The 24,992-nt window shown below is 38.3% G+C and overlaps 1 protein-coding gene across 9 annotated transcripts in view; it reads left to right on the top strand.

The window, feature by feature from the left end:
• Window positions 1-24,992, top strand: part of GTF2I (general transcription factor IIi) — a 96,029-nt gene that overhangs the window by 7,449 nt on the left and 63,588 nt on the right. For 8 of the 9 annotated variants that reach the window (XM_059898829.1, XM_059898826.1, XM_059898828.1 and 5 more), the window contains exons 2-8: window positions 12,122-12,225; window positions 16,357-16,495; window positions 19,496-19,630; window positions 20,828-21,011; window positions 21,179-21,207; window positions 23,882-23,936; window positions 24,436-24,479. In XM_059898829.1, coding sequence (XP_059754812.1) covers window positions 12,127-12,225; window positions 16,357-16,495; window positions 19,496-19,630; window positions 20,828-21,011; window positions 21,179-21,207; window positions 23,882-23,936; window positions 24,436-24,479 — 685 coding nt within the window. In that variant the 5' untranslated portion in view covers window positions 12,122-12,126. The remainder of the gene's footprint in view (window positions 1-12,121; window positions 12,226-16,356; window positions 16,496-19,495; window positions 19,631-20,827; window positions 21,012-21,178; window positions 21,208-23,881; window positions 23,937-24,435; window positions 24,480-24,992) is intronic. The other variant, XM_059898830.1, reaches the window with a different exon arrangement.

Raw genomic sequence — 24,992 nt, 5'->3', positions numbered from 1 at the left:
TCTGTTGCCTGCTTTCTGTAAACAATATGTTAAAAAGATAAAGATGGAACTTTTAGGTCACAGTTACTTGATTTTCATTTCCTCTTCCAATTCATACAAAGTTAGAAAAAGAACAAGTGAGCCAGCTTATCAACTACCAAATGTTTTTTAAATCTGAAGTAAGGACAAAGGGGCACATCTTTGTGTATTGGCAGAGAAAGCTGCTACTTTTAAAAAAATCTGCACTGTCAATTTAAAAGTATAACTTACACATTTGTGAAAAATTTCAAACTAGTGCCAAGAAAAGTTGTGGGTCTTCCTGAATAGTTGATAAGGTGTTTGTTTGTTTGTTTCAAAGACAGTGTTTTGGCTGCTGTGACGCTCAGTATTGAACTTGTGTGATCCACCTTTGGGCAGACTCTCTTTCCATGCCTTCATTTTAAAAATTTTATCCTTCTTCCCTTCACCTGGCTTTTTTAAAAAAGATAAAATTTAGCTATTTTTGTTAGCTATCTCAACAGTATTTTGGAAATGGGGTGGAGAGGGTATAAAGTTTTAAGTATAAAAATAAACACACTTGCAGATCACTTCAAATCTTAACCTTTCAAATATATTTTGTTTCTTCCCAGAGATCACTTGGTGTTTACTGATAGAATTACCAGCTTTATTTCAGCAGAAAGAAATAAAAATTTTAGTATCTTAAAATGTAAGCATAGCCTGCTATGAAAACTTAAAAGCCTTGACTTTTAAAAATCAATCTTGATCAAAGGTTTGTTTTAGGGATTTCTGATTTTCTTTCTAAATGGTCTCTTTGGCTCTATTTCTGTTTGCTGAGGTGTATATGTTAAATATATTATTATAATATGTTACCATATTAATATAAATTGTGATACTTTGTATTCTTTTATTAAATATTTGTAAAATGGAACCTCTGACGAAACACCAACCTAATTTATTCCCTTTGAAAATACCTATTAAGCCTATAGAGATAAGCTCTTAGAGACGTGTATTAAAATATTCCTCTGTGTTAATAGGCAAGAAATAAGGAAATTCTGGGAGCTACAGGTCCTAGTGTAGTCTCTGGCAGACTGATCTCATCCAAAATGTTCTGTCCACTTCTGGGACATTGCCTGGACAAACTAGAGAATATCTTGAGAATGGTGCCACTGAGGAATATTTTGGAAATCATGCTACAGGTAAAGCACGGGACAAACTGGGGATGCTTGGTTTGGAGAAGAGAATTACGGAGCACGATGCATTGACAGGGCTCTTTTGTAGAAGAAGCCTCTTTTAGGAGGCAGCAGTGGCAGAGACAGATTTGTTTGTTGTTTTTAATATTTATTTATTTGGTTGCACCGGGGCTTAGTTGCTTCAGGTGGGCTCCTTAGGTGCGACACGCAGGCTTCTTAGTTGTGGCATGCGAACTCTTGGTTTTGGCATGCATGTGGGGTCTATTTCCCTGACGAGGGATCGAACCCAGGCCCTCTGCATTGGGAGCATGGAGTCTTAACCACGGCACCATCAGGGAAGTCCCTTGAATTTTCTTCTTTATCTAAAATTGTAAGTTTTAAGATTGAAATGGAGAAATGTTTGTTGAAAATAACAAAATAATACCACAAAAAAGAAATAAGACATAAATGGAATAAAAGAAACCAGATCAGTGTTATGGGTCCCCACCCCCCACCTCCCACAGACTGAACAGTCTGACCTGAACCTTAATTTGAAGCAGAAACACGTTGAAAATTTAGAATATTTTAGAAATCAACATAATCAGAAATATTGAGAATCTCAGTTTTTTCTTAGAGTGATGATGGCCTGTGTGAAAGTGTTTTAATTTATTTTATTTATCTATTTTTGGCTGCCTTGGGTCTTTGTTGCTGCGCGTGGGCTTTCTCTAGTTGTGGCGAGCCAGGGCTACTCTTCGTTGCAGTGCGTGGGCTTCTCCTTTTGATGGCTTCTCTTGTTGCAGAGCATGGGCTCTAGGTGCGCGGGCTTCAGTAGTTGTGGCATGTGGGCTCAGTAGTTGTGGCTTGGGGGCTCTAGAGTTCAGGCTTTGTAGTTGTGGCGCATGGGCTTAGTTGCTTCGTGGCATGTGGGATCTTCCTGGACCAGGGCTCGAACCTGTGCCCCCCTGCATTGGCAGACGGATTCTTAACAACTGCGCCACCAGGAAGGTCCCTGAAAGTGTTTTAGAGTTCTCTTTGACTCATTGTAAAATCTCTTTTTATTTTTTGCTGTTCAGCATTAACAGCAAGGATCAATAAATTAAAAGCAAAAGTGTGGTCAAATAAAAACACTTACATAGAATTAATTATGGGCTTATTTTGAGGTAGAACGGATCAGTACAGTAAGGACACAGATAAACCTAATCCCTGAAATGGATCTCCAATAAGAAACACAAGAAGATTTTAAAGAATGGCTGGAGTCTGTTTTCAGAGACATAAAAGAAGGCATTGCTTCTATTAAACAGTAGCTGACAGGATAAAAGATAAAAAGATGAAACAGCAACAGGCCAATTAAGTTCAGCTTTTTTTTTTTTTTTTTAAGTTCAGCTTTAAACTTAAAGGAGAATTAAAATCAAATCAAGGAAACAGAAAATGAAGTCAAAAAAAAGTTCAGAATTGAAGAATTAAGGAAATTGAAAAAAATGGGGAAGAAAATGGAACGGACTCTGGTAGCTATTGTTTTTGTGTACTGGCACACTTTATCAACCCTTTTCTCCTGATAACAGTGACTCTGGTAGCTATTGTTTTTGTGTACTGGCACACTTTATCAACCCTTTTCTCCTGATAACAGTGTCATGCTTTGCCTTTTAACTGCTTACCATCCTATTCCACGTGGTTCTGGGTAGACTGCGAATCACAGTGTATCCCAGGTAATCTTGTTCTGACTAGCCACGTGGGCTTGGGATAGGCTCGTGACACAAATCCCCAGAACTTTTGTGCAAAAAATAGCAGAAAGATATGATAGTCCGCTGCCTCTAGGATCACAGTGTAGGTGTGTGGTAAGCATAAAGATGCATGTGGCCACCATTGTCTTAGGAAAGAAACACATCTGCTCAAGAAGTGAGGCCTGCAGGGAGGGAATAGAGAGAACTCTAATGATATCTCTTGTGTTCCTCGATCTAGCTGTGTATAGAATCAGTGCAGTGTTTAGACTGGATAGTTAAATAAAACAATAAAAATTCCTTTGTTCACTTGTGGTGGTTTGAATTGGGTATTTGTAACCTTGCAGTGTAAGATAGTTCTGGCTAATTCATAAATTGTTCTTGAAAATAGAAGACTATTTTAAGTAAGGTGTGGTTCCCAGAGTTGGTGGGACTAATAAGAATGTTCTAGAATTATAAAACAAAACTTTTGTAAAAATACCAAAAAGTTGATAAGATAGGAATTTTGAAGAGCTATTATGAGAAGCTAATATTAAAAGGAGAATGGGGGCATTCCCTGGTGGTCCAGTGGCTAGGACGCCTCACTTCCCCTGCAGGGGGCATGGGTTTAACCAGGAACTAAGATCCTGCTAGTCCTGCTGCGCAGGCAAAATTAAAAAAAAAAAAAAAAAAAAAAAAAAAGGAAAATAGGAACTAATAGTAGAAGTGGGAAACTCTTTTGCCCTAAGGGCATCTGCCAGTTTCATCATATGAACTTGAGTTTTGAAAACCATGTGAGATGAGAGGCTGAAATCAAAGCCCAGAATCTGCACAAAATTCAGGGGACAGATAGACCCTTCCCCTCAATAAGTTGAGACCTCAAATTGGTTAAGGCTGATTAAGAAATAAGCCAAAAAAAAAAAAAAAAAGAAAAAAAAAAGAAATAAGCCAGCTTGCATCCCTATTTGTGGTCTGGGTTAACATCTCTGGGTGATCCGAGGAACCTGAAGAGGAACCTGAAGCTTCGGATTACGGTGATCCCAGGCAGGCATTGTTCCCAGATACCAGGTCTCATATTTAAAACAGTGTTTTGATGTGAAATGACCAGCATACAGTAAAAGACAATCAGGCATACATGGGAACGAGAACCGTGAGTATGAGCTAGAACTATGAGAAACATCAGAAATACACCTGCAAAGACTTGAGATTTTTGAATTATCATAGACTGTAAAACAACTACCCGTGCTATGTTTAAAGAAATATGTCGAGCTTGAAAATCTTTAGGGAGTAGGAAACTCTAAATGTGACATGGCAACAAATAGAAATTGTATAAATGAAAATTATAAACAAAATAAAAAACCTGATGGGTGGTTTTAACAACAGAATAAGTACAAGTGAAGAAGGAATTAGTGAAATGGAAGATAAGTCAGAAGAAAGATAAGTCAGGGAGGAAAAATGAGAAAAATTCAGAAGAGGGTAAGAGATTTAAGGATTAGCATACATTTAGTCTGAGTCTGTGTAGGATAGGAGATAGACAATGGGACAGAGACAATACCTGTAGAGATAATAGCTGAGAATTTGCCACTACTGAAAGATGACAATCCTTAGCCCAGTGAATGATAAATGTACTGAATAAGAAGAAATCTACACTACACACACACACACTATACAGAGTGAAACTGTAGAAAACCAGAGACAAAGAAAACATCTTAAAAACAGCAGGGGTGAGGATTGGGATTACCTTTAAAAGAGATTCTGGATGACTTCTGAATAGCAACAATGGAAGCCAAAATAAAATGAAGCCAAAAGATAATGAAATAACCTCAGTGTGCTGACAGGAAGTATTTGTCAACCCAGATTCTTATCCTAGTTGAAAGTATCTTTCAAGAATAAAGAATTTTTAGCAAACAATAAGTTTGCCATGAGAAAGAAACTGTAAAGGATTAACTTTAGGCAGAAGGAAAATCTGAGATGCAAGAAAAGAATGAGCAAAGAATTTCATAAATACATATGTGGTTAAATCAAAATGAAAATTAAATTGTTCGAAACAAATAATATTGCAGTAAGAATACAGAATTAAAATACACATACACAAAAGCTGAGTCATTAAGGAGGTATATACACATATAATTATCAGAATTCTGACAGTTCATGCAATGTGTAGTCATCATCAGAGGTCAGTTTTAGTAATGGGCATAGGACCCTAAGTAGATGAGTCACTCAGGAAGAAATACAGATGATAAAACTATGAGGAGTGTTTCTTTAGTAAGCAAAGAAATTCAGCTGTTTTAGTAATAATAAGGTATTCATAGTGATTAGGTCATAGTTCTCCAATATGTTGGTGAGACTGATGAATTTAGTGTTTTTAAACATTTCTGGTAGCAATGGAAAAATTTTAGCATTATGTATTAAGAGGTATAAAGATTTTCATGCTATATTTCAGTATTTTTAAAATACAGAAATAAAAAGGCAAAAGCCAATTTTATGAAGATGTTGAGAGAAATTGTATGATTCCATTTCAATGGGCTATTATGCAGCTATTTAAATAACTTGTTCTGTAAGAATATGTAACATGACAGGTAGATGATGCTAGTTGATCATTAAGGCAAGGTCACTGTACTCATAGTGGGTTAGGCTCTTTGTAATTTTACTAATTTATTCTGAGAATCTGCGTCCCAGATGTCTTGTGTATGCATTTTAACTTTACTATATCATAAAACTGTACTTCTCCGTTCCTTTTCTGTGTTCTTTTTCTCAGGCAGGCTACATTGGTACTCTGTTCTGTGGGGATACTCTTGTAGCAATAATCCTTGGAGATTCGGACTTCCCTGGTGGCGCAGTGGTTAGGAATCTGCCTGCCAGTGTGGGGGACTTGGGTTCGAACCCTGGTCCGGTTGGATCCACATGCCGTGGAGCAACTGGGCCCGTGCACCACAACTACTGAGCCTGCGCTCTGGAACCCGCGTGCCACAACTACTGAAGCCCGCGTGCCTAGAGCCCATGCTCCACAACAAGAGAAGCCACTGCAGTGAGAAGGCTGCACACTGCAACGAAGACTAGCCCCCGCTCGCAGTAACTAGAGAAAGCCCGTGTGCAACAATGGAGACCCAACGCAGCCAAATAAATAAATTAATTAAAAAAAAAAATCCTTGGAGATTGGCAGTGAAGAATGCTCACACAGAGTTGGGATTGGCCTTTGTTTCCTGGCTCATGTTCCTTTAAGTTTCTTTTCCATTGATTAGTTCATTCTTTTGCTATAGCTACTACCGTGGTGGCTCAAGAGGTCATGAGAATTTAAAAGTTTACTCAACATAGTTTAATTTGTGATAATGGAAAAGTTCTATATCTGTGATTCTTCATTGCAAAAGTCACTACGTGTGGCTGCTAAACACTTGAACTGTGGCTAAAACTACTGAGGAACTGAATTTTTAATTAATCTCGATTAATTTAAATTTAAATAACTACCTGTGGTTATTGGCTACCGTATTGGATAGCACATCTCTAGAGGGATACATACCTTCCAGGTGTTTTCCTTGACTGCTGATTTTCTGCCTTGGATTATTGCCTCCTTCCTTACAAAGAGAGATCACCATTTCTCCCCACACCACCCCTCCTTTACCGAGACAGCATCAGAGATAAGACAATGGGGAATAAATACATTGTGGTACAAATCCCAGAAGTCATTTTCTTGTCTAACATTGGACTCATCTTTTTTTTTAAAGTTAGTTTCCTGTAGAGTGTGTGTGTGTGTGTGTGTGTGTGTGTGTGTAATATTTATTTATTCATTTTTATTTTTTTTGGCTGCACTGGATCTTAGTTGCGGCACGCAGGATCTTTGTTGTGGCACGCAGGATCTTTGCTGCAGCATGTGGGGTCTTTTTTTTTTTTTTTTTTTAACTGTGGCATGCGGACTCTTAGTTGCGGCATGCATGCGGGATCTAGTTCCCCGAACAGGGATCGAACCCGGGCTCGCTGCATTGGGAGTGCGGAGTCTTACCCACTGGACCGCCAGGGAAGTCCCTGGGCTCACCTTCTGAATTGTCTCAGTTAAGTTTTTCTTCCTTCTCTGTGTTTAAAAAGATTAAAAGGGATCTACCATTTTTATATTTACTGTTTTATGGAGGACGTGATCATTTTGGTCATTTTCCTTTTTGTTCCAAAGAACTAACTGTCCCATTTTAGGTACTTTAAATTTTTGTTTCATGGTCACTTTATTTTTATTTTATTTTCTTTTATTTTTTGGCCACGCCGCGTGGCATGCGGGATCTTAGTTCCCCGACCAGGGATTGAACCCGGACCCTGGGCAGTGAAAGCGTGGAGTCCTAACCACTGGATCGCCAGGGAGTTTCCCATGATCTTTCTTTTTTTCTTTTTTTAAAAAAAATGTATTTATTTATTTTTGGCTGTGTTGGGTCTTCGTTTCTGTGCGAGGGCTTTCTCCAGTTGCAGCAAGTGGGGGCCACTCTTCATCGCGGTGCGCGGGCCTCTCACTGTCGCGGCCTCTCCCGTTGCAGAGCACAGGCTCCAGATGCGCAGGCTCAGTAGTTGTGGCTCACGGGCCTAGCCGCTCCGCGGCATGTGGGATCTTCCCGGACCGGGACAGGAACCCGTGTCCCCTGCGTTGGCAGGCCGACTCCCAACCACTGAGCCACCAGGGAAGCCCTCTTTCTTTTTCTTTCTTCCTTTCTTCCTTTTTCTTTCTTTCTTTCTTTTTTTTTCTTTCTTTCTCTCTCTCTTTGTTTTCTTTTTTTTTTCTTCTTTTCCTTCTTTCTTTTCTTTCTTTCCTTTCTTTCTACCTACCTACCTATCTATCTGTCTATCACTGCATCCGGTCTCAGTTGTGGCATGTGGGGTTTTCATTGAGGCAGGTGGGATCTTTCGTTGAGGCGCGTGTGGGCTCTCCGTTGTGGCACGCGGGCTCTAGTTGAGGCCCGCGAGTCACTAGTTGTGGCACGCGGGCTTAGTTGCCCCGCAGCGCGTGGGATCTTAATTCTCCAACGAGGGATCGAACCCATGTCCACTGCACTGGCAGACTCACTCTTCACCAGTGGACCACCAGGGAAGTCCCCCCATGGTCTTTTTAATTGGGAGACTTCTGAGTTTTGACAGGATAGATATAACAGATCACATCCTGGTGATATTTGTTGTTCATTTCTAGTGACACACACACACACACACACACACACCCCCTGGTGATATTTGTTGTTCATTTCTAGTGACACACATGCGCGCGCACACACACACACACACACACACACACACACACACACCCTGTTTAAATTAAATCAGAAAAAGAGTGCACGGTTCCTGCCCTAGTGGCTTATGAGATGCTATCTCCTTCACAAGTCTTTTTTTCTAGGCTCCCTGGATACTTCCATTTTGCTTTTCTACTCTTACTCTTTCTCCCTCACAGGGTGGTTGTAAATATTAAAAAGATGACTAACAAAACATGATAGGTATATGTGAGTGTTTATTTTTTGTTTATCTTGCTCTTATTTTAAATTGAGTTATTTTATAGGGTCAGAGGTGAAAGGAACCTTCATGGTAAGTGATTGATTTAGAGTCTCCGTTCATAGAGGAGGAGCCTGAGGGCCGTTGCCCACTGGAGTCCCAGAGCAGGCTGGTGGTCTGGGGAACCCACAACCTGGCTTTCCTGGCTCCTGCTTCTGTGAGGACCAGCCCATCATGCCTCATGCTCTGTAAGCTTGCGTCACCACCCTGACCTCGTGTGTCCTCTGGTGTTCATTGTTAATGCCACTGTGTGATGGCAGTTTCTGGCAAAGGGAACAGGAGAGGATGCAGTCATCGGGTTAAGGGTGCAGGGAATGTTCCATGAACAGTGTTGACTAAGGACTATCCAGGGAAATGACCTCTTGGGGCAGGCAAAGAGCAGTTCAGTGAATTTCTTTTGTAATCCAGATACAGCCATTTCTAGAGAGCAGAAAGCCCCAAACAAAATGCATCCTTCCCCATCAAGCCTGACTGGACTTGGTCTCCTCCAGGGTTCTTACCATCAAAATGTACTAAGCTGCTCTTGAAAAGTTCTGGTAATGGAATAGGATTTCTCATCGCCTGTGGCATCCCCACAGGCTGTTGGTATGGTGTCCCTCCCATTATCACACACTGAATGTGATTGACATCATAGCAGATCTGTGGCAATTGAGGGTGAGAAGTGGAAATAGCAGTAGGCAGAAAGTTGTCCTAGTGTTAATGTTCTGCCTGGGATAGTGGCTATATGACCTTGACAAATCATTGCATTTGTAAAATGAGAGCACATCTTTTTCTCCTGCCAGAGAATTAAAGGAAAAGTGAGATTATTAAGATATATTATGAACTTTCAGAAATAATGATAGTATATTCTAAGTGAAGGTTATTAGGGAAAAATATTACGCCTTGTTGTCCATTTTGACTGAGCCACATTTTACTATAAGTTTACTTAAAACTTATTTATCCAAGAGAAGAGAACAGGACCTAGGCTGTTACGGAAAATAATTTCTATCATCTAACCATTCTCTTGCTTGATACTGCCTTTTCTGTTTTGGGAAACAAAATTCTTTTTGTTAACAGGTATGGAGATGTGTCAATTTTTTATTATAAAATTTTATTTCTTAAGTATGTATACTTCATTAGTTTTTGATGCCCAAATCTAGCCTAGCAGTTAATTCACATGCTAACAGATGGTGGAGCTAGATCACAGTTTTTAATAATAGGGAAATCATCCTCTTTTTTTTAAAAATTGAAATTTAGTTGTTTTACAATACTATATTAATTTCAGGTGTACAACATAGTGATTCAATATTTTTATAGCTTGTACTCCATTTAAAGTTATTATAAAATATTGACAATATTCTCCTGCGCTGTACAATATATCCTTGTAGCTTATTTATTTAATATAGTAGTTGGTACCTTATAATCCCTTATCCGTATCTTGCCCCTCCTCCCTTCCCTGATGATCCTCTTTAATAATAGGGAAAAGATTTACATACATTTTTAGCCAAAACAACTTTTCACGCTAGCAGCACAGCATGTTCTCTAATATTGGGCCTTCAGTTAAGGAACACCCAGGTGTCTTTAGTAAATTAACTTATATACACAGATTTATTTTCAGAATTTCTATTTATGCTTCCAGTCATTAATTTTTCAGTCATCCTTTCATATTAGTTTCATTTGATTATTTGGTCTCTTGCTAAAACCTAGAATTAACCAAATTGAAAAGGGGTACTTTTTAATAGGCATCTAATTTGCATGCTATTTATAGAAAGACAGTTCTTTTAGTATTAGAATTTTTAAAACTTTGCTTTAGGTTTTGGTTTCTTAGAATGTCTTTATGGGATGTATTTTCGCCTTTTAATTTTTAAATTTTCATGAAATATATATGACATAAAATTTACCATTTTAACATGTACAGTTCCCCTGGCATTGAGTACATTCACATTGTGGGTTTTTATTTTATTCTATTAAGAAAATTTTTTTATACATCTTTATTGGAGTATAATTGCTTCACAATGCAGTGTTAGTTTCTGTTGTACAACAAAGTGAATCAGCCATGTGCATACATATGTCCCCATATCCCCTCCCTCTTGAGCCTCCCTCCCACCCTCCCTGTCCCACCCCTCTAGGTCATCGAAAAGCACCGAGCAGATCTCCCTGTGCTATGCTGCTGCTTCCCACTAGCTGGCTGTTTTACATTTGGTAGTGTATATACGTCAATGCTACTCTCACTTCACCCCAGCTTCCCCCCACCCCTTGTCCTCAAGTACATTCTCTACATCTGCGTCTTTATTCCTGCCCTGCCACTAGGTTCATCAGTATCATTTTTTTTAGACTCCATATATATGCGTTAGCGTCCGGTATTTGTTTTTCTCTTTCTGACTTCACTCTGTATGACAGACTCTCGGTCCATCCACCTCACTACAAGTAATTCAATTTCGTTTCTTTTTATATCTGAGTAATGTTCCATTGTATATATATGCCGCATCTTCTTTATCCATTCATCTGTCAGTGGACGTTTAGGTTGTTTCCATGTCCTGGCCACCATAAATCGTGCTGCAGTGAACATTGTGGTACATGTCTCTTTTTGACATTCACATTGTTGTGTGACCATCATCACTATCTCCAGAACTTTTTTGTCATCCCAAACTAAAACTCTGTATGCGTTAAATAAAAAATTGTCATTGCTCCCTCCCTCTAGACCCTGGCAACCATCATTCTACTTTCTGTCTCTGTGAATTTGATTATTATAGGTAATCTCATGTGAGTGGATCACACATTTATCCATTTGTGTCTGGATTATCTCACTTAGAATAATATTTGTAAGGTTCATCTACATTGTAGTATGTATCAGAACTTCATTCCTTTTTAAGGCTGAATTACATTCCATTGTATGGATAATATCATATTTTGTTTATTCATCTGACAGTGGACACTTTGGTTTCCACCTTTTGGCTGTTACGAATAATGCTGCTGTGAACATGAGGGTACAAATATCTGTTCAAGTCCCTGCTTTCAGTTCTCTTGAGTATATACCCGGAAGTGGAATTGCTGCATCATGGTAATTCTGTTTAATTTTTTAGAGAACTACCAAACTGTTTTCCACAGTGGATGTACCATTTTACACTCCTAAGAGCAATGCGCAGGGGTTCTCATTTCTCCACATCCTTGCCAGCACTTACTATTGAATGGTTTTTGTGTTTGTATTTTCATAGTGCTTGAAATTCAGCTGAGCCTCTTTGCTGATGCAAAAGTATCAGTGTTTTCTAAAGAGAATGTATTATAAAGGAATCTTAGCTCTTACTTGTCCTGCAACGTATTTCCTTCTTAATAAGAAAGGAGGAATTCTCTTCACCCAACCTCAGTCTACTTAACCCACTCTTCAGTAATCAGTGTGCGCATGGGAGAAAGGGGAGGTTGTGTCTGTTTCCTATGTGGAACTGTGATCAACTATCACTGGATTGTGAAGTGCATCACCTCTTCCTCATTGGGAAATTTTTTAACTGGTTCTGGGTGACACCTAAATTTATTTTGGGAGGTGATGCTGACCTAGTTTTATGGAACTAAAACTAGATGGAAAGTTGGGGGATAGATTCTCTATCTTACAGGATAATAGGAGTTTGGGGCAAATATTGATAGATTACTTGGTTTTTAAGTCTTATTTTTTCTCTTAAGCAAGAAAACTGTAAATTAGGCAATTTATGGCGGACCCTCACAGCTCTAAACATATGTTGAGCAAGACACTGAATTTCTACCACTCACTTTCCTAATACCTCTCTTTCCTAGGGATCATGGCCCAAGTAGCAATGTCTACCCTGCCCGTCGAAGATGAGGAGTCTTCGGAGAGCAGGATGGTGGTGACATTCCTTATGTCTGCTCTTGAGTCCATGGTGAGATGGCTTTGCAGTTCTATAAAGTTTTCCATAGTTGGATAAAATTGGGCTTGTGAATGAGATTGAGTTGTTTTTGGAAAACATACACTGTGTCTTTTATTTTTAATAAATACACATTTTTTTTGCTTGAGTGATAGTTATGGATTTAAGCCTTTCAAATTTTATTGCATGTTTCAGAATGTTCTTAGCTTATCCGGATGTGTAATTTTTTACATTTAATTTCAATTTTTTACCTCCCAGTATCTTAGGCAATCCCTTGTTTTGCAAGCATTAACTTTGAATTTAAGTGTAATATTTGAAGTTACTCAGAATGAGTTCGTATATTATAGTGTGGTGCTGGTGTCTTATTGTAGCTATGTAAAGAACATTACCACAATTTTGGGCCATAAGAGCATATTCACTATTTTACATCTATTCTTTATTTTGTGTGCTATGCTTCACAATTGTCTGAATTCTGTGACCTTCTACCCAATATGTAGTGTCTTAACTCTTTATTTTTAAAAAACTTGTACACATAATTGCAAAATATTAAGTAGTATTCTTTTGCTGTACTTTTATATTACTATCATGGTAGTAATACAGTTTGCTTATTGTGTTTTTCTTAATATGTATTTGAACTCATAGATTTAAGAAACATCAGACTTAAGTATTTTCTGACACAATGAAGTTATATATTCTAAGCAGGAGGATGCTGTGTATTTCCTGTCTTAAGCATTGACTAGTATTATATAGCATTTAACCTCACAGTTCTCAATATGACATAGTTCGTGGAATCTTTTTTGTTTTACCATTAGGGCATTTTTTTTCTTCTTTCTGCTGTATAAGAATTAAAAAAATTATCTCCTTAAAGAAAGAAATTTTAGAATGGTTAGTGGCTATATATACTATTACTTTCTTTTTTTTTTTTAAGTATTTATTTATTTGGCTGCACCAAGTCTTAGTTTCATCGTGCGGGCTCTTAGTTGCGGCATGTGGGATCTAGTTCCCCGACCAGGGATCGAACCCAGGCCCCCTGCATTGGGATCATGGAGTCTTAACTACTGGACCACCAGGGAAGTCCCTACTATTACTTTCTTTTCTTTTTTTTTCCTACTATTACTTTCTGACTGTCACTTATTTCTCGCTTTTGGTCATAAAGTTAGCCAAAATTTGTGGCTGTAACGTTAAATAATTTAGAGATTAAATCCTATTCTGTTGATATTAAATAATTTTCTTTAATACTACTCTCTATGTAGAATGAAATAGGGTCACATAGGACCCATTCCCTTCCTTAGAATGTCTTTATAGTTTTCTCATATTTGGCAGAAGTAAGAGGATCTCTCTCCTGTTCCCAGTTGTATACTGTGAAGTATAATTTATAGGTGTATAGGTCGGCTTCATCCTTCTTTCTTTGGCCCATAGATTTCTTTGATCTAATCCTTAGACAGTACATGAATCTTGCTTTACTGTTTCCTAAATACTGCCTTTGGAGACAGGGTTGTCCAACTAAGAGTGTGGATAGTGCAGCAAGATTGCACCCTCATTTATCACAAGGTAAGTAAATAATAGTTCCTTACAGGTGAGCAGCCATGGTACATCTCATAGATATGTACCATATAACACATCATAAAAATGTCATATAACAAAATTACAGTACAGCACTGTTCGCTGTGCTGGGAACGATTGTCGGCTCACCTCGGTCACAAGTTCTCTACTGTGGCTTTATTACAGTTCAGAAGATTTCTGATCGTGACAGGAGGTATAAAATTATTTATTTGAGATACTGTTTTTAAGTGATATTATTCAAGTAATTTCCATTTAAGAAATTAGAAGGTGGTAATTGTACAAATCAAAAACAAATGGAGGGGGCTTCCCTGGCGGCACAGTGGTTAAGAATCCGCCTGCCAATGCAGGGGACACGGGTTCGAGACCTGGTCCGGGAAGATCCCACATGCCGTGGAGCAACTAAGCCCGTGTGCCACAACTACTGAGCCTGCGCTCTAGAGCCCATGAGCCACAACTACTGAAGCCCGCGTGCCTTAGAGCCAGTGCTCCGCAACAAGAGAAGCCACCGCAATGAGAAGCCCATGCACCGCAATGAAGAGTAGCCCCTGCTCACCGCAACTAGAGAAAGCCCGCACACAGCAACCAAGACCCAACACAGCCAAAAATAAATAAATTAAATAAATAAATTTAAAAAACAAAAAACAAATCGAGGAAGCTGTAGTTTTCAACAAATGATGCTGAGAACATAGGTTCTTTGGGGGAAGAAAGTCTTTATTGTGTGTCAAGTTAAACTCTAGATGAGTAAAAATTTTAAAAAATTGTCATATTAACATAAACTAAAAAACCAGAAGAAAATATGTATAATTATGTATTTAATTCCATAAACAGCTTTTCTATGCCTAAAATCAGTGAGGCACTGTTATGCATTAATAGGGAAACAGTTAACATAGTAGAAAAATAAGCTAAAGTTAGCCTAATTTACAAAAAACTGTCCAAGGTACAATACTCTAATTTATTTTATTTATTTTTATTTTTGGCTGCGTTGGGTCTTTGTTGTTGCACACAGGCTTTCTCTAGTCGTGGCGAGCGGGGGCTACTCTTCGTTGCAGTGCGCGGGCTTCTCATTGCAGTGGCTTCTCTTGTTGCAGAGCATGGGCTCTAGGCACGTGGGCTTCAGTAATTGTGGCACGCGGGCTCAGTAGTTGTGGCTCACAGGCTCTAGAGCGCAGGCTCAGTAGTTGTGGTGCACGGGCTTAGTTGCTCTGCGGCTTGTGGGATCTTCCCAGACCAGGGCTCGAACCCGTGTCCCCTGCACTGGCAGGTGGATTCTTAACTACTGCACTACCAGGGAAGTCCTAAAGTACCCTTTTTAAATGGTTCTGGGAAAGTTGCACAATAACATTTGCTAGGATATTGTGAGTTAGCTCTTCTAGAAGTGCAGATGGGATTATCAACTGATAGAACCTTCTTAGAAAGCAATTTTTAGTAGGTTTTGAGAACCTTAAAAGTATTTACTTTCAGAGTCAGTTTTTTGACTATGTTGTTTTCACGTCTCCGACTCTGTTCTGAGACAGTCACTCAACATACACGTAAATATTTTGTTCCCAGATTAGTATTTCATTGTTATTCTTAGGAGTGATAATTAGAATCAGCAATGTTTTCAATGAGGTTTGCACTAAATGAATTATTGTTTATCCATAAAATGGAATGGTATATACTCTATTAAAAGTTTAAAGAATATTTAATCTCATAGGAATATATTCAGTAAAAGTATACTCTTCTAAATGGGATTCCTGGTGTATACATATGGAGATACTTCTGGAGGTGGGATTATGTGATGGAAGTTGTAGTGTGGCTTCCAGACCCCAACTCCCCCATTCAGGACTGATGGCACTAATCCCCCAGTTTCTGTGAGTGTCAGAGGCTCCCTTGCCCAGGGTCTTTCCCCTTCCTTGGGGAGGCCCATCCCAGCTCCAGAATTTCTGTGGTGCATCTGTGGCAGCTGTTGATTCCCCCTTTGCAGAATCCTGCCTCCTCACAGCACACAGCTGTTGTTATTGGGAGTGCTCGCCAGTAAGCCTGTGTGCAAATCTGAGTCTCTTTCTTGGATATTTGACCTATAACAGATAACAAAGGATTTCTACCTTTTTTCTTATAAATTGTGTGATTTCTTCTGTTTAGAATCAGGGTTGTTGGAACTTCCCTGGTCGTCCATTGGGTAAGACTCCATGCTCCCAATGGAGGTGGCCTGGGTTCGATCCCTGGTCGGGGAACTAGATCCCGCACGCATGCCACAACTAAGAAGCCCCGCATACCGCAACTAAAAGCCCTCATGCTGCAACTAAAAGATCCTGCGTGCCGCAACTAAGACCCGGTGCAGCCAAAATAAATAAATAAATAAATATCAAAAAATAAAATAAAATAAAATCAGGGTTGTAAACTATCTGTTAGAAAGAGAGGTCCCTTAAAAAAAAATGGGGACTCTGTTGTGTATATGATAACTTAAGGCCAAAACTAGAAACTTCACCTCATCCACATTAGGTATTAAGGCAGGTCAAGTGATAAGATTTTTTATTCATCCAGCAGAAACAGTGCTTTTAAACATCTGTATATAACATAAGATTTGCTATTTGTGTATTTCAGTGTAAAGAACTGGCCAAGTCCAAGGCAGAAGTGGCCTGCATCGCAGTGTATGAAACAGACGTATTTGTTGTTGGAACAGAGAGAGGACGTGCTTTTGTCAACACCAGAAAGGATTTTCAGAAAGATTTCGTAAAATACTGTAAGTATTGCATTTTTATCTTCGGTATTTCATAAATGTTAAACCTAAATATTTATGGATAACACATCGTATTTTCTTCTAAAGCTTAATGAGATTTATACCCAGAAAAGACTTTCTGAAGTCCATGGAGACATTTCAGAATGCTCAAAAGTGAATCACTGACATGGTAACATATTAGGGGAAATACTGAAGAGCTTAAGAAAAATGGTAAATGTTTATTGTACTGTGCTCCTTGCTTGACATTACTCTGGATTAGTGAAACATGTTACAAGGTAGAGAAATGTCAAACTGATTAAAATTTCTTATTCAGATAAGCAGGTCTTTCCCTGATAGATGTTTGGTGCGTTGGGAAAAAAAAAAAGTTTTTCTCTGTGCATTAAATTTGAGTAAGCATGAAGCAAAGTTAAACAGGTCTTCTTGACTCCCTCAGTGGAATCATCTCATCCTCTGTCCTCAGTCAGTTCTGTGATCCTCCAACAGGAGTTCATCCAAGTAGTGTACTTATTTGATACCAGAACAAATGCAGTAGAGAAATTTACTGTAGGGTGTTAATACCTAGGACCTCTCACAGTGTGACAGTTTTTGTATCTGTGTTTAACCTAACACTCTCCATAGGTTTTATGTTAACTCAGTGATACAGCATTTTCTTAAACATGTCTGTCAGCATATAATATGTATGTCTTTAAGATCCAAACTTAAATTTCCATTATCCAGTTAGATCCAATTCATGATGCAACAAGCAGATAATGGGTGAATAAAAATAGTTTACTTAATTCATTAATTTCAATTCTCAATTGTATTTTTAAAAAACATCCCCTCCACTGTAAAACATCCCCCCCCCATATAATCTTTTAAGCTTTATGGTAGCAATCTATTTAAATTTTTTCCATTATTTCTTATCATTTTGAGAATGTTTAAGACTTTGATTATGTTTATGTATTTAAATTTATATTAATAATGTTGCTTTGATTATGTGTATATCAGTTGCCATCTGTCCTATGAATACTGTAATCAACTGGCAGCTGTGTTTACATTTCCGTTCTCTATACTGTCTTGCTAATGTGGTTCTTCAATGGTTAGAACTAAGCATTAGGGGAATTGTCCTCAGTTGCAAATTGTAGTCCCTGCCTATTAGTATTCATACTTTTTTTTGTTACCAATAATTTGATGCCACAGAGAATAATCTTTGGATATAATTCTTAAGTTCCTAATATTTGTTTCTATAAATTATTCTGCAGACAAGGATCAATAGTTGTCTTCTGAAACCAAAACAATAGGTGTATGAGTCAGTTTTGTTTTTTAAAATTTATTTATTTATTTATTTTTGGCTGCGTTGCGTCTTCATTGCTGTGCGCAGGCTTTCTCTAGTTGTGGTGGGGGGGGGCTACGCTTCTCGTTGCAGTGGCTTCTCTTGTTGTGGAGCATGGGCTCTAGATGCGTGGGCTTCAGTAGTTGTGGCACGTGGGCTCAGTAGTTGTGGCTCACGGGCTCTAGAGCGCAGGCTCTGTAGTTGTGGCACACAGGCTTAGTTGCTCCGTGGCATGTGGGATCTTCCCGGACCAGGGCCCGAACCCATGTCCCCTGCACTAGCAGGTAGATTCTTAACCACTGTGCCACCAGGGAAGTCCCTATGAGTCAGTTTTAGAAATTCTTTTTTTTTTTTTTCAATTTATTTATTATTTATTTATTATTTTATTTTTGGCTGTGTTGGGTCTTCGTTTCTGTGCGAGGGCTTTCTCTAGTTGCCGCAAGCGGGGGCCACTCTTCATCACGATGCGCGGGCCTCTCACTATCGCGGCCTCTCTTGTTGCGGAGCACAGGCTCCAGATGCACAGGCTCAGTAGTTGTGGCTCATGGGCCTAGTTGCTCCGTGGCATGTGGGATCTTCCCAGACCAGGGCTTGAACCCGTGTCCCCTGCACTAGCAGGCAGATTCTTAACCACTGTGCCACCAGGGAAGTCCCTATGAGTCACTTTTAGAAATTCTTGGAAAAAAATTCTAAGCTCTCTTCCAGAGTTTTGAAAAGCACTGTCCAATAGAAATAATGTAATGTAGATCACTTAGGTAATTTAAAAATTTCTAATAAAAAGTAAGGAGAAACAAGTAATTCATTTTAGTCGTATTTTAAACTGGTGTCTAAAACATCATTCAACATGTAATCAATATAAAAAATTATCAGTGGGGTATTTTGCACACTGTTTTTTGTACTAAGTCTTCAAAATCTAGTGTATATTGTAAACTTAAAACACATCTTAATTCGGAGTGGTCACATTTCAAGTGCTCAGTAACCACAGGTGTTTAGTGGCTCTTGTGTTAAACTTTGCAACAAGAATGTTTTTTGTGGTGATAATCTTCCCATATTTAAGCTTGTAGTTAGTCTTAAGGTATCTTTCCATTTTAAAACTACTGTTACCTAATTTTTACTTTGTAGAATGGTTATAGCTACTCTTATTTCAGAGATAATCACCATTTCTTATCATTTCCATTCAAGTCATTTATGTCTTTTAGGTGTTTGTTTATTTTTTATTTTTTTAAGATTTTATTTATTTTTATTTTTGGCTGCGTTGGGTCTTCGTTGCTGTGTGCGGGCTTTCTCTAGTTGCGGCAAGCAGGGGCTACTCTTTGTTGTGGTGCGCGGGCTTCTCATTGCGGTGGCCTCTCCCGCTTCGGAGCACGGGCTCTAGGTGCGCGGGCCTCAGCAGTTGCTGCAGGTGGGCTCCAGAGTGCAGGCTCAGTAGTTGTGGCGCATGGGCTTAGTTGCTCCATGACACGTGGGATCTTCCCAGGCCAGGGATCGAACCTGTGTCCCCTGCATTGACAGGTGGGCTCCCACCCACTGCACCACCAGGGAAGCCCCTAGGTGTTTATTTTTAAAGTTCCTCCTCCTCCCTTTCCTTTCTGTCAAATCATAAATGTTAGTATTATGAAAAAATATTCTTAGTAAAAAATCAAATATTAAGATAATGGATATGGACCTTATATATCATTAATATTTTACAGGTGTTGAAGAAGAAGAAAAGGCTGCAGAGATGCATAAAATGAAATCAACAACGCAGGCAAATCGAATGAATGTAGATGCTGTAGAGATTGAAACACTCAGAAAAACAGTTGAGGACTATTTCTGCTTTTGCTATGGTAGGGTTATACACTTGAATTTTCTAAAAGATATGTTATACAGTTGACTTTTTTAAAGGGCAGATCACATAATTGACTTAACATTCATGTAACATACTGTTACAAATGAATGGGTTAATTCCCAAATATTGGGTTAACATTACGAATGACCTTTCTTTTCTTCTTCTTTTTTTTGGATAAAGTAGATTTTATGGAAATGACCTTACTTTCTAGTTCCAGTTTGTGGGAGCCCAGAAATAAATGTAGCTGTTAGAGGTTTTGTTTTGTTTTTAATTAAAGAGCAGTTTTAAGGTTCACAGCAGAATTAAGAGGAGGGTACAGAGATTTCCCACATGACCCTGCCCCGCACATGCATAGCTTCCCCTCTGTCAGCATCCCCACCAGAGAAACTACAGTACACGTCACAGTCACCTAAAGAGGGCTGTTTATGTTTGACATGTGTGCTGGTCCTGCCAAATCCCAGGGAAAAACCACCTTTTGTTAGTCTAATTATGCAGTAAACAGGTCTTTTTAAGAATAAGGGAAAGAGGGGGAGGATAATAGGTTGCGCTGTGAGATTGTAGGTAAAACTCAACTCTGGGGAATGGAGTTTCTAGCATGTGTGGGCTCACTGATACACACAGACAGCTGACAGGATATATTCATTTGTGAATGTAGCGTGTGTTTATCTAATAAGTTTTCAATGAGAATATTAGCCAAAAACTGCCTGGTATGTTATGGTAACAGTTGGGTTTGTCAGGGTTCCATGTTCTGAGGCTGAATTGCATATGAAAAGATTGTGTTATACCAGGGTGGGGCCATTGTTCCTTTCCTTTTGTGTGGGTTTTATGTAAGTGTTTTATATCTTTTTCATTTTGGCCGTTTGAATTCATTTCAGGTTTAGACTTCTGCTAACATGGGAATAGGGCCCTATAGTATTTGAAAGTAGTTTTGAAATCAGATATTACAAAAATATGAATGCCAGGGAATTCCCCGGTGGCCTAGCGGTTAGGATTTCGGGCTTTCACTGTTGTGGCCTGGGTTCAATCCCTGGTTGGGGAACTGAGATCCTGTAAGCCGCGTGGCCAAAAAAAAACAAAAAAACCCCACGAATACCATCTATTAAGCCATGATAACTAATGTTGGTTTAGTTTTTTCAAATCTTACCATTTAATGATTATCCTTTTTTTTTACCTCATCCCTGTCTCTTAACCTCAGGGAAAGCTTTGGGCAAATCAACAGTGGTACCTGTCCCATATGAAAAGATGCTACGAGATCAGTCAGCTGTGGTGGTTCAGGGGCTTCCAGAAGGAGTATCCTTTAAACACCCTGAAAACTATGATCTTGCAACCCTGAAGTGGATTTTGGAGAACAAAGCAGGGATTTCATTTATCATTAAGAGGTGAAGTACTTTTTCCCTTGCCCTCAACAGTTTATTCCCATAAAGTTGAATATTTAAGTTATGTTAATATGTTCTTAAAATTCTTGTTTACTGTAGAAGTCATTTAAATTTATGCTTTATGATAATTTTGTGTATTTACGTATAGTTTTTGTTTTGTTTTAATGCAGACCTTTCCTAGAGCCAAAGAAGCTCCTAGGTAAGTGATTGTTTTGCTTACATGATAACAGGATGGGTTCCTAAACATGTTGTATCAAATTTAATACATTTTAATGATTTCTCCTTTATTTTCTTTGAGAATATGTTGTAAGGCATTTTGGAGTGGAGTGTTATGGTGTTTATATAAACCAGTGAAAAGTCATCGAGCTGAAAAACCAGAGACTTGTTTTTTGTTTTCAACTCAGCTGCTTGCTTTATGATGTATTCAAGGTTTTATGTTTGCAATGTGTAAGGTCATATCCTGGATCTGCCCTCATTTCCCAGAATTATGAGTGATTTAATTTACATAGTGTTCACTGAGCAGGCGCGGAAATATTGGGCATAAGATTGGGTGAGGAGGGGATACAAAACCATGTATAAGCATTAAAGCTTTTTAGTGCTGGTAGTCTAGTGGTGGAGATAAAAACCCGTAAAGTCACACAAGAAGAGCACAGCGTACACATTGTAGGAATGGTTAGTGGAGGTTCGTTGGAGGAAGCCCAGGAAGATGTTAATGAGGAAGGGGGCATTAAGATGGGTCCTTGAAGATAGAAGAGGATTTCAATAGGACTTCCTTCTGGGAAGGCCAGACATTCCATTTGAAGGGAAAAGGGATATTTAGAAGACTAGTACCCTTTGGAGCCAGGGTTATTTGAGACTTTTAAAAGGAAATAACCGTTGTCATTGGCAACCCCTTAAGCAACGTAAACATGAAAGGGCAAAATAATATATAGACACCCAAGTGTGTATTGTTTTCTGATAAGTAACCTTTGTTATTCTCACGATGATAAAAAGATTAATATTTTAGAAACTTTGTTGAGGTATAGTTGACATGCCATAAAGTTCACACATTTTAAGTATATAGTCCCTGTAGTATATGGAATTGCTTTGTCAACTTAGTTGACCCTGTTTATTTCTGGACTTTCTACAGCGAGTCATGTTGTATGTAAATCAAGATAGTTTACTTCGCAATCTGAATGCTTTTTGTTTTTTAATTTTGTTGCTCTGGCAAGGATGTCCAATGCAGTATTGAGTAGAAGTGGCTGTAGCATACATCGCCTTGTTCTTGATACTAGGTGGAAGGCATTCAGGCTTTCACCATTATGATGTTAGCTGTTGGTTTTTGTATATGCCCGTTTTAAGATTGAGAAAGTGTAGATTTATTTGTCATATTTAAATTAAAATTCACTTTTTCGTGATCAGTATTTTTTTCCCTGAAGTACTCTAAGTATACTAAGTAAACTAAGTATCCTTAGTTTGCTATTCGTATTTTATGAGGTCTTTGATTCTAGAAACTTGTTCTGAAACATTGGGGCCTGGTGGTTAATTAAAGAATATTTCTATAGGGTGTTTTATAATAATGAGTTATCCAAGTGGGTGGGTTTGTATGACTCCGCTCTTTTGCCGTACCAGCTTTCAAAGTAATTGAAAAGTTGCGATTGTAATGGGATTGTATTTTCCAGTGTAAAAATTTTTTAACAGGCTTAATTGAGATACAATTGACATACAATAAACTACACTTATTTAAAGTGTACAGTTAAGTTTTGACACATGAATATTCTGTGAAAACCATCACTGCAATCAGGGTAATGAAACGTCCTTCACCCACAGGCTTCCTCACACCCCTTGGTAATTCTTCTTTTCTTCTCTCTGCCTCGTCCCCAGGCAATCACTCATCTTTTTGTCATCAGCATAGATGTGTCTGCATTTTCTAGGTTTTTTTTTTTAACAGAAATGGAATCTTATAGTATGTACTCTTTTTTGTTTGTTTGTTTTGCTTCTTGTTGTGCGATTTATCCATGTTTCATGTATCGGTAGTTATTTTTTTTATTGCTGATTAGTGTTCCATTGTATAGATATACCACAATTTATTTACTCATTCTCTTGCCCATGAATATTTGGGTTTCCATTTCTTGGCTGTTATAAAGAAAGCCACTATGATATTTGAGGGCAGGTTTTTATGTGGGCATATATTTTCATTTCTCTTGGGTAAATACCTGAAAGGGAATAGTGAGATCATATGGTAGATAGTTACATATTTACCTTTTTAAGACACTGACAAACTGGCTTTCAATGTGGTTGTTCCAGTTTACGCTCCCAGCAGCAGTGTGTGAATTCTAGTTGTTCTACATCTTTGTCACCATTTGGGCGGGGGTGGGGGGGGGTCCGTCTTTCCTTTTTTATTTTCACAAACATAAAATTCCCTATTTTATGTTGTGTAATTCAGTGGGTTTTAGGATATTTATAAGACGTACAGCTATCACCCTGTCTCATCCCCTCAAGAAGAACACTGTACCTGTTAGCAGTTACTGTTTCCCGGTGCTTCTGATCCAGATCTACTCTTAATAGAAATCTGGCATCATTTATACATCGGTATTGTCTTATTCAGGAATAGTGTATTGGTGTATTTGTTTCACTGATAAGAATAAGAGCTTTCCCATTAAAGGGAGGGTTCTGGAGGGTTGAGGGGATAAAAGCTGTTAGGTGATTATCATCCCTAATTATCTTCCTTACAGGGGAGAACGAAGGACACTCTTAAACTAACACCATACTCATTCTGATGACCCAGAGCTGTGAACTCCCGTCCCCAGGTCATTCTGTATTTAGGACCTTTGGAAATATTAGTCATGCTTCAAGTATTGGAAAAATCTAAATCTAATTTTTTTTGTATATAGGTGGTCGAGTGACGGTAACAGATGCTGAAAGGTCAATGCTATCTCCAGGTGGAAGGTAAAGCATATCTCATTAGTACTAATGAACCTCTACACCTCAGCAAGTTTTAGTGTTTAGATTATTGAGGTATTAGAATATTAAAAAGCCCCGTGTCACACATCTTGATGTTTAATAATGCAGTTGAATCCTTTGGAGGTCCTGTGAAAATGCACTTTTTAACTTAGTAGTTTTGAATGGTAATAGTTCCTGTGTGAAGCTGATGTGATTGGTCTGATGACCACATTGTGAATAGGAAGACCTTATAGTAAGATGGGATTTGCTACTCGGTGTTGTTTTATTATACTTTTCCCTCCCATATGGTTGATTGGAATTAAAGTACTAAATTCAGTTGACAGGTTATTTATGCAAGAAATAAATATGTAAATTTTAAAGTGAGTCAGTTTTGCATTGAGCTTGGTCAGGTGAATGAGTTTATACAGTGAGATCCGGGGCATCTGAGCACCGTGTGAGTGGCCCTCACAATGCAGCGCTTCATCAGGGCTTCTTTTCCTTTCAGTTGTGGCTCCATCAAAGTGAAAACTGAACCCACAGAAGATTCTGGTATGTACTTGTGCTTTTAGACTCAATTATGAAATGTAAGAAGCCTTTTCCTTAATGTAGAAGGTTGTATTTTGACTCATTACTTATTGCTTTGGTGAGAAGTAGACAGAACAAATTTATTCCAAAGGCGACGTTGTTAATGTTACTATATTATTCTAAAACCCCAAGATAGTAATTTGTTTGACAGAGTGGTAGCTAGAAATTCATTACAAATTACACATTTATAGACAAAATTTATTAATAGTTTTTTCCAATTACACAGGAATAATAATAATAAATGTCATCTAGTCCTATAGTGCTTTTTACAAAAATCAATATAATATCGTCTTGACTCTGCCTTTTCCCATTGCATTCCCATTTTTTTTACTCCCCAGGGAAACTGTCTTTAACTGTAAGCTGTTTTTGGTATTTAATTCTTTATTTTCATTTTTTATTATTTATTTATTTAAAAAATTTTTATTAGAGTATAGTTGATTTACAGTGTTAGTTTTAGGTGTACAGCAAAGTGAATCA

The sequence above is a fragment of the Balaenoptera ricei genome, chromosome 15 (genome assembly GCF_028023285.1).
Source record: "Balaenoptera ricei isolate mBalRic1 chromosome 15, mBalRic1.hap2, whole genome shotgun sequence".
Taxonomy (NCBI): domain Eukaryota; kingdom Metazoa; phylum Chordata; class Mammalia; order Artiodactyla; family Balaenopteridae; genus Balaenoptera; species Balaenoptera ricei.
Note: the sequence above shows the minus strand (reverse complement) of the source record. Positions and strands in the feature narration are given on the sequence as shown.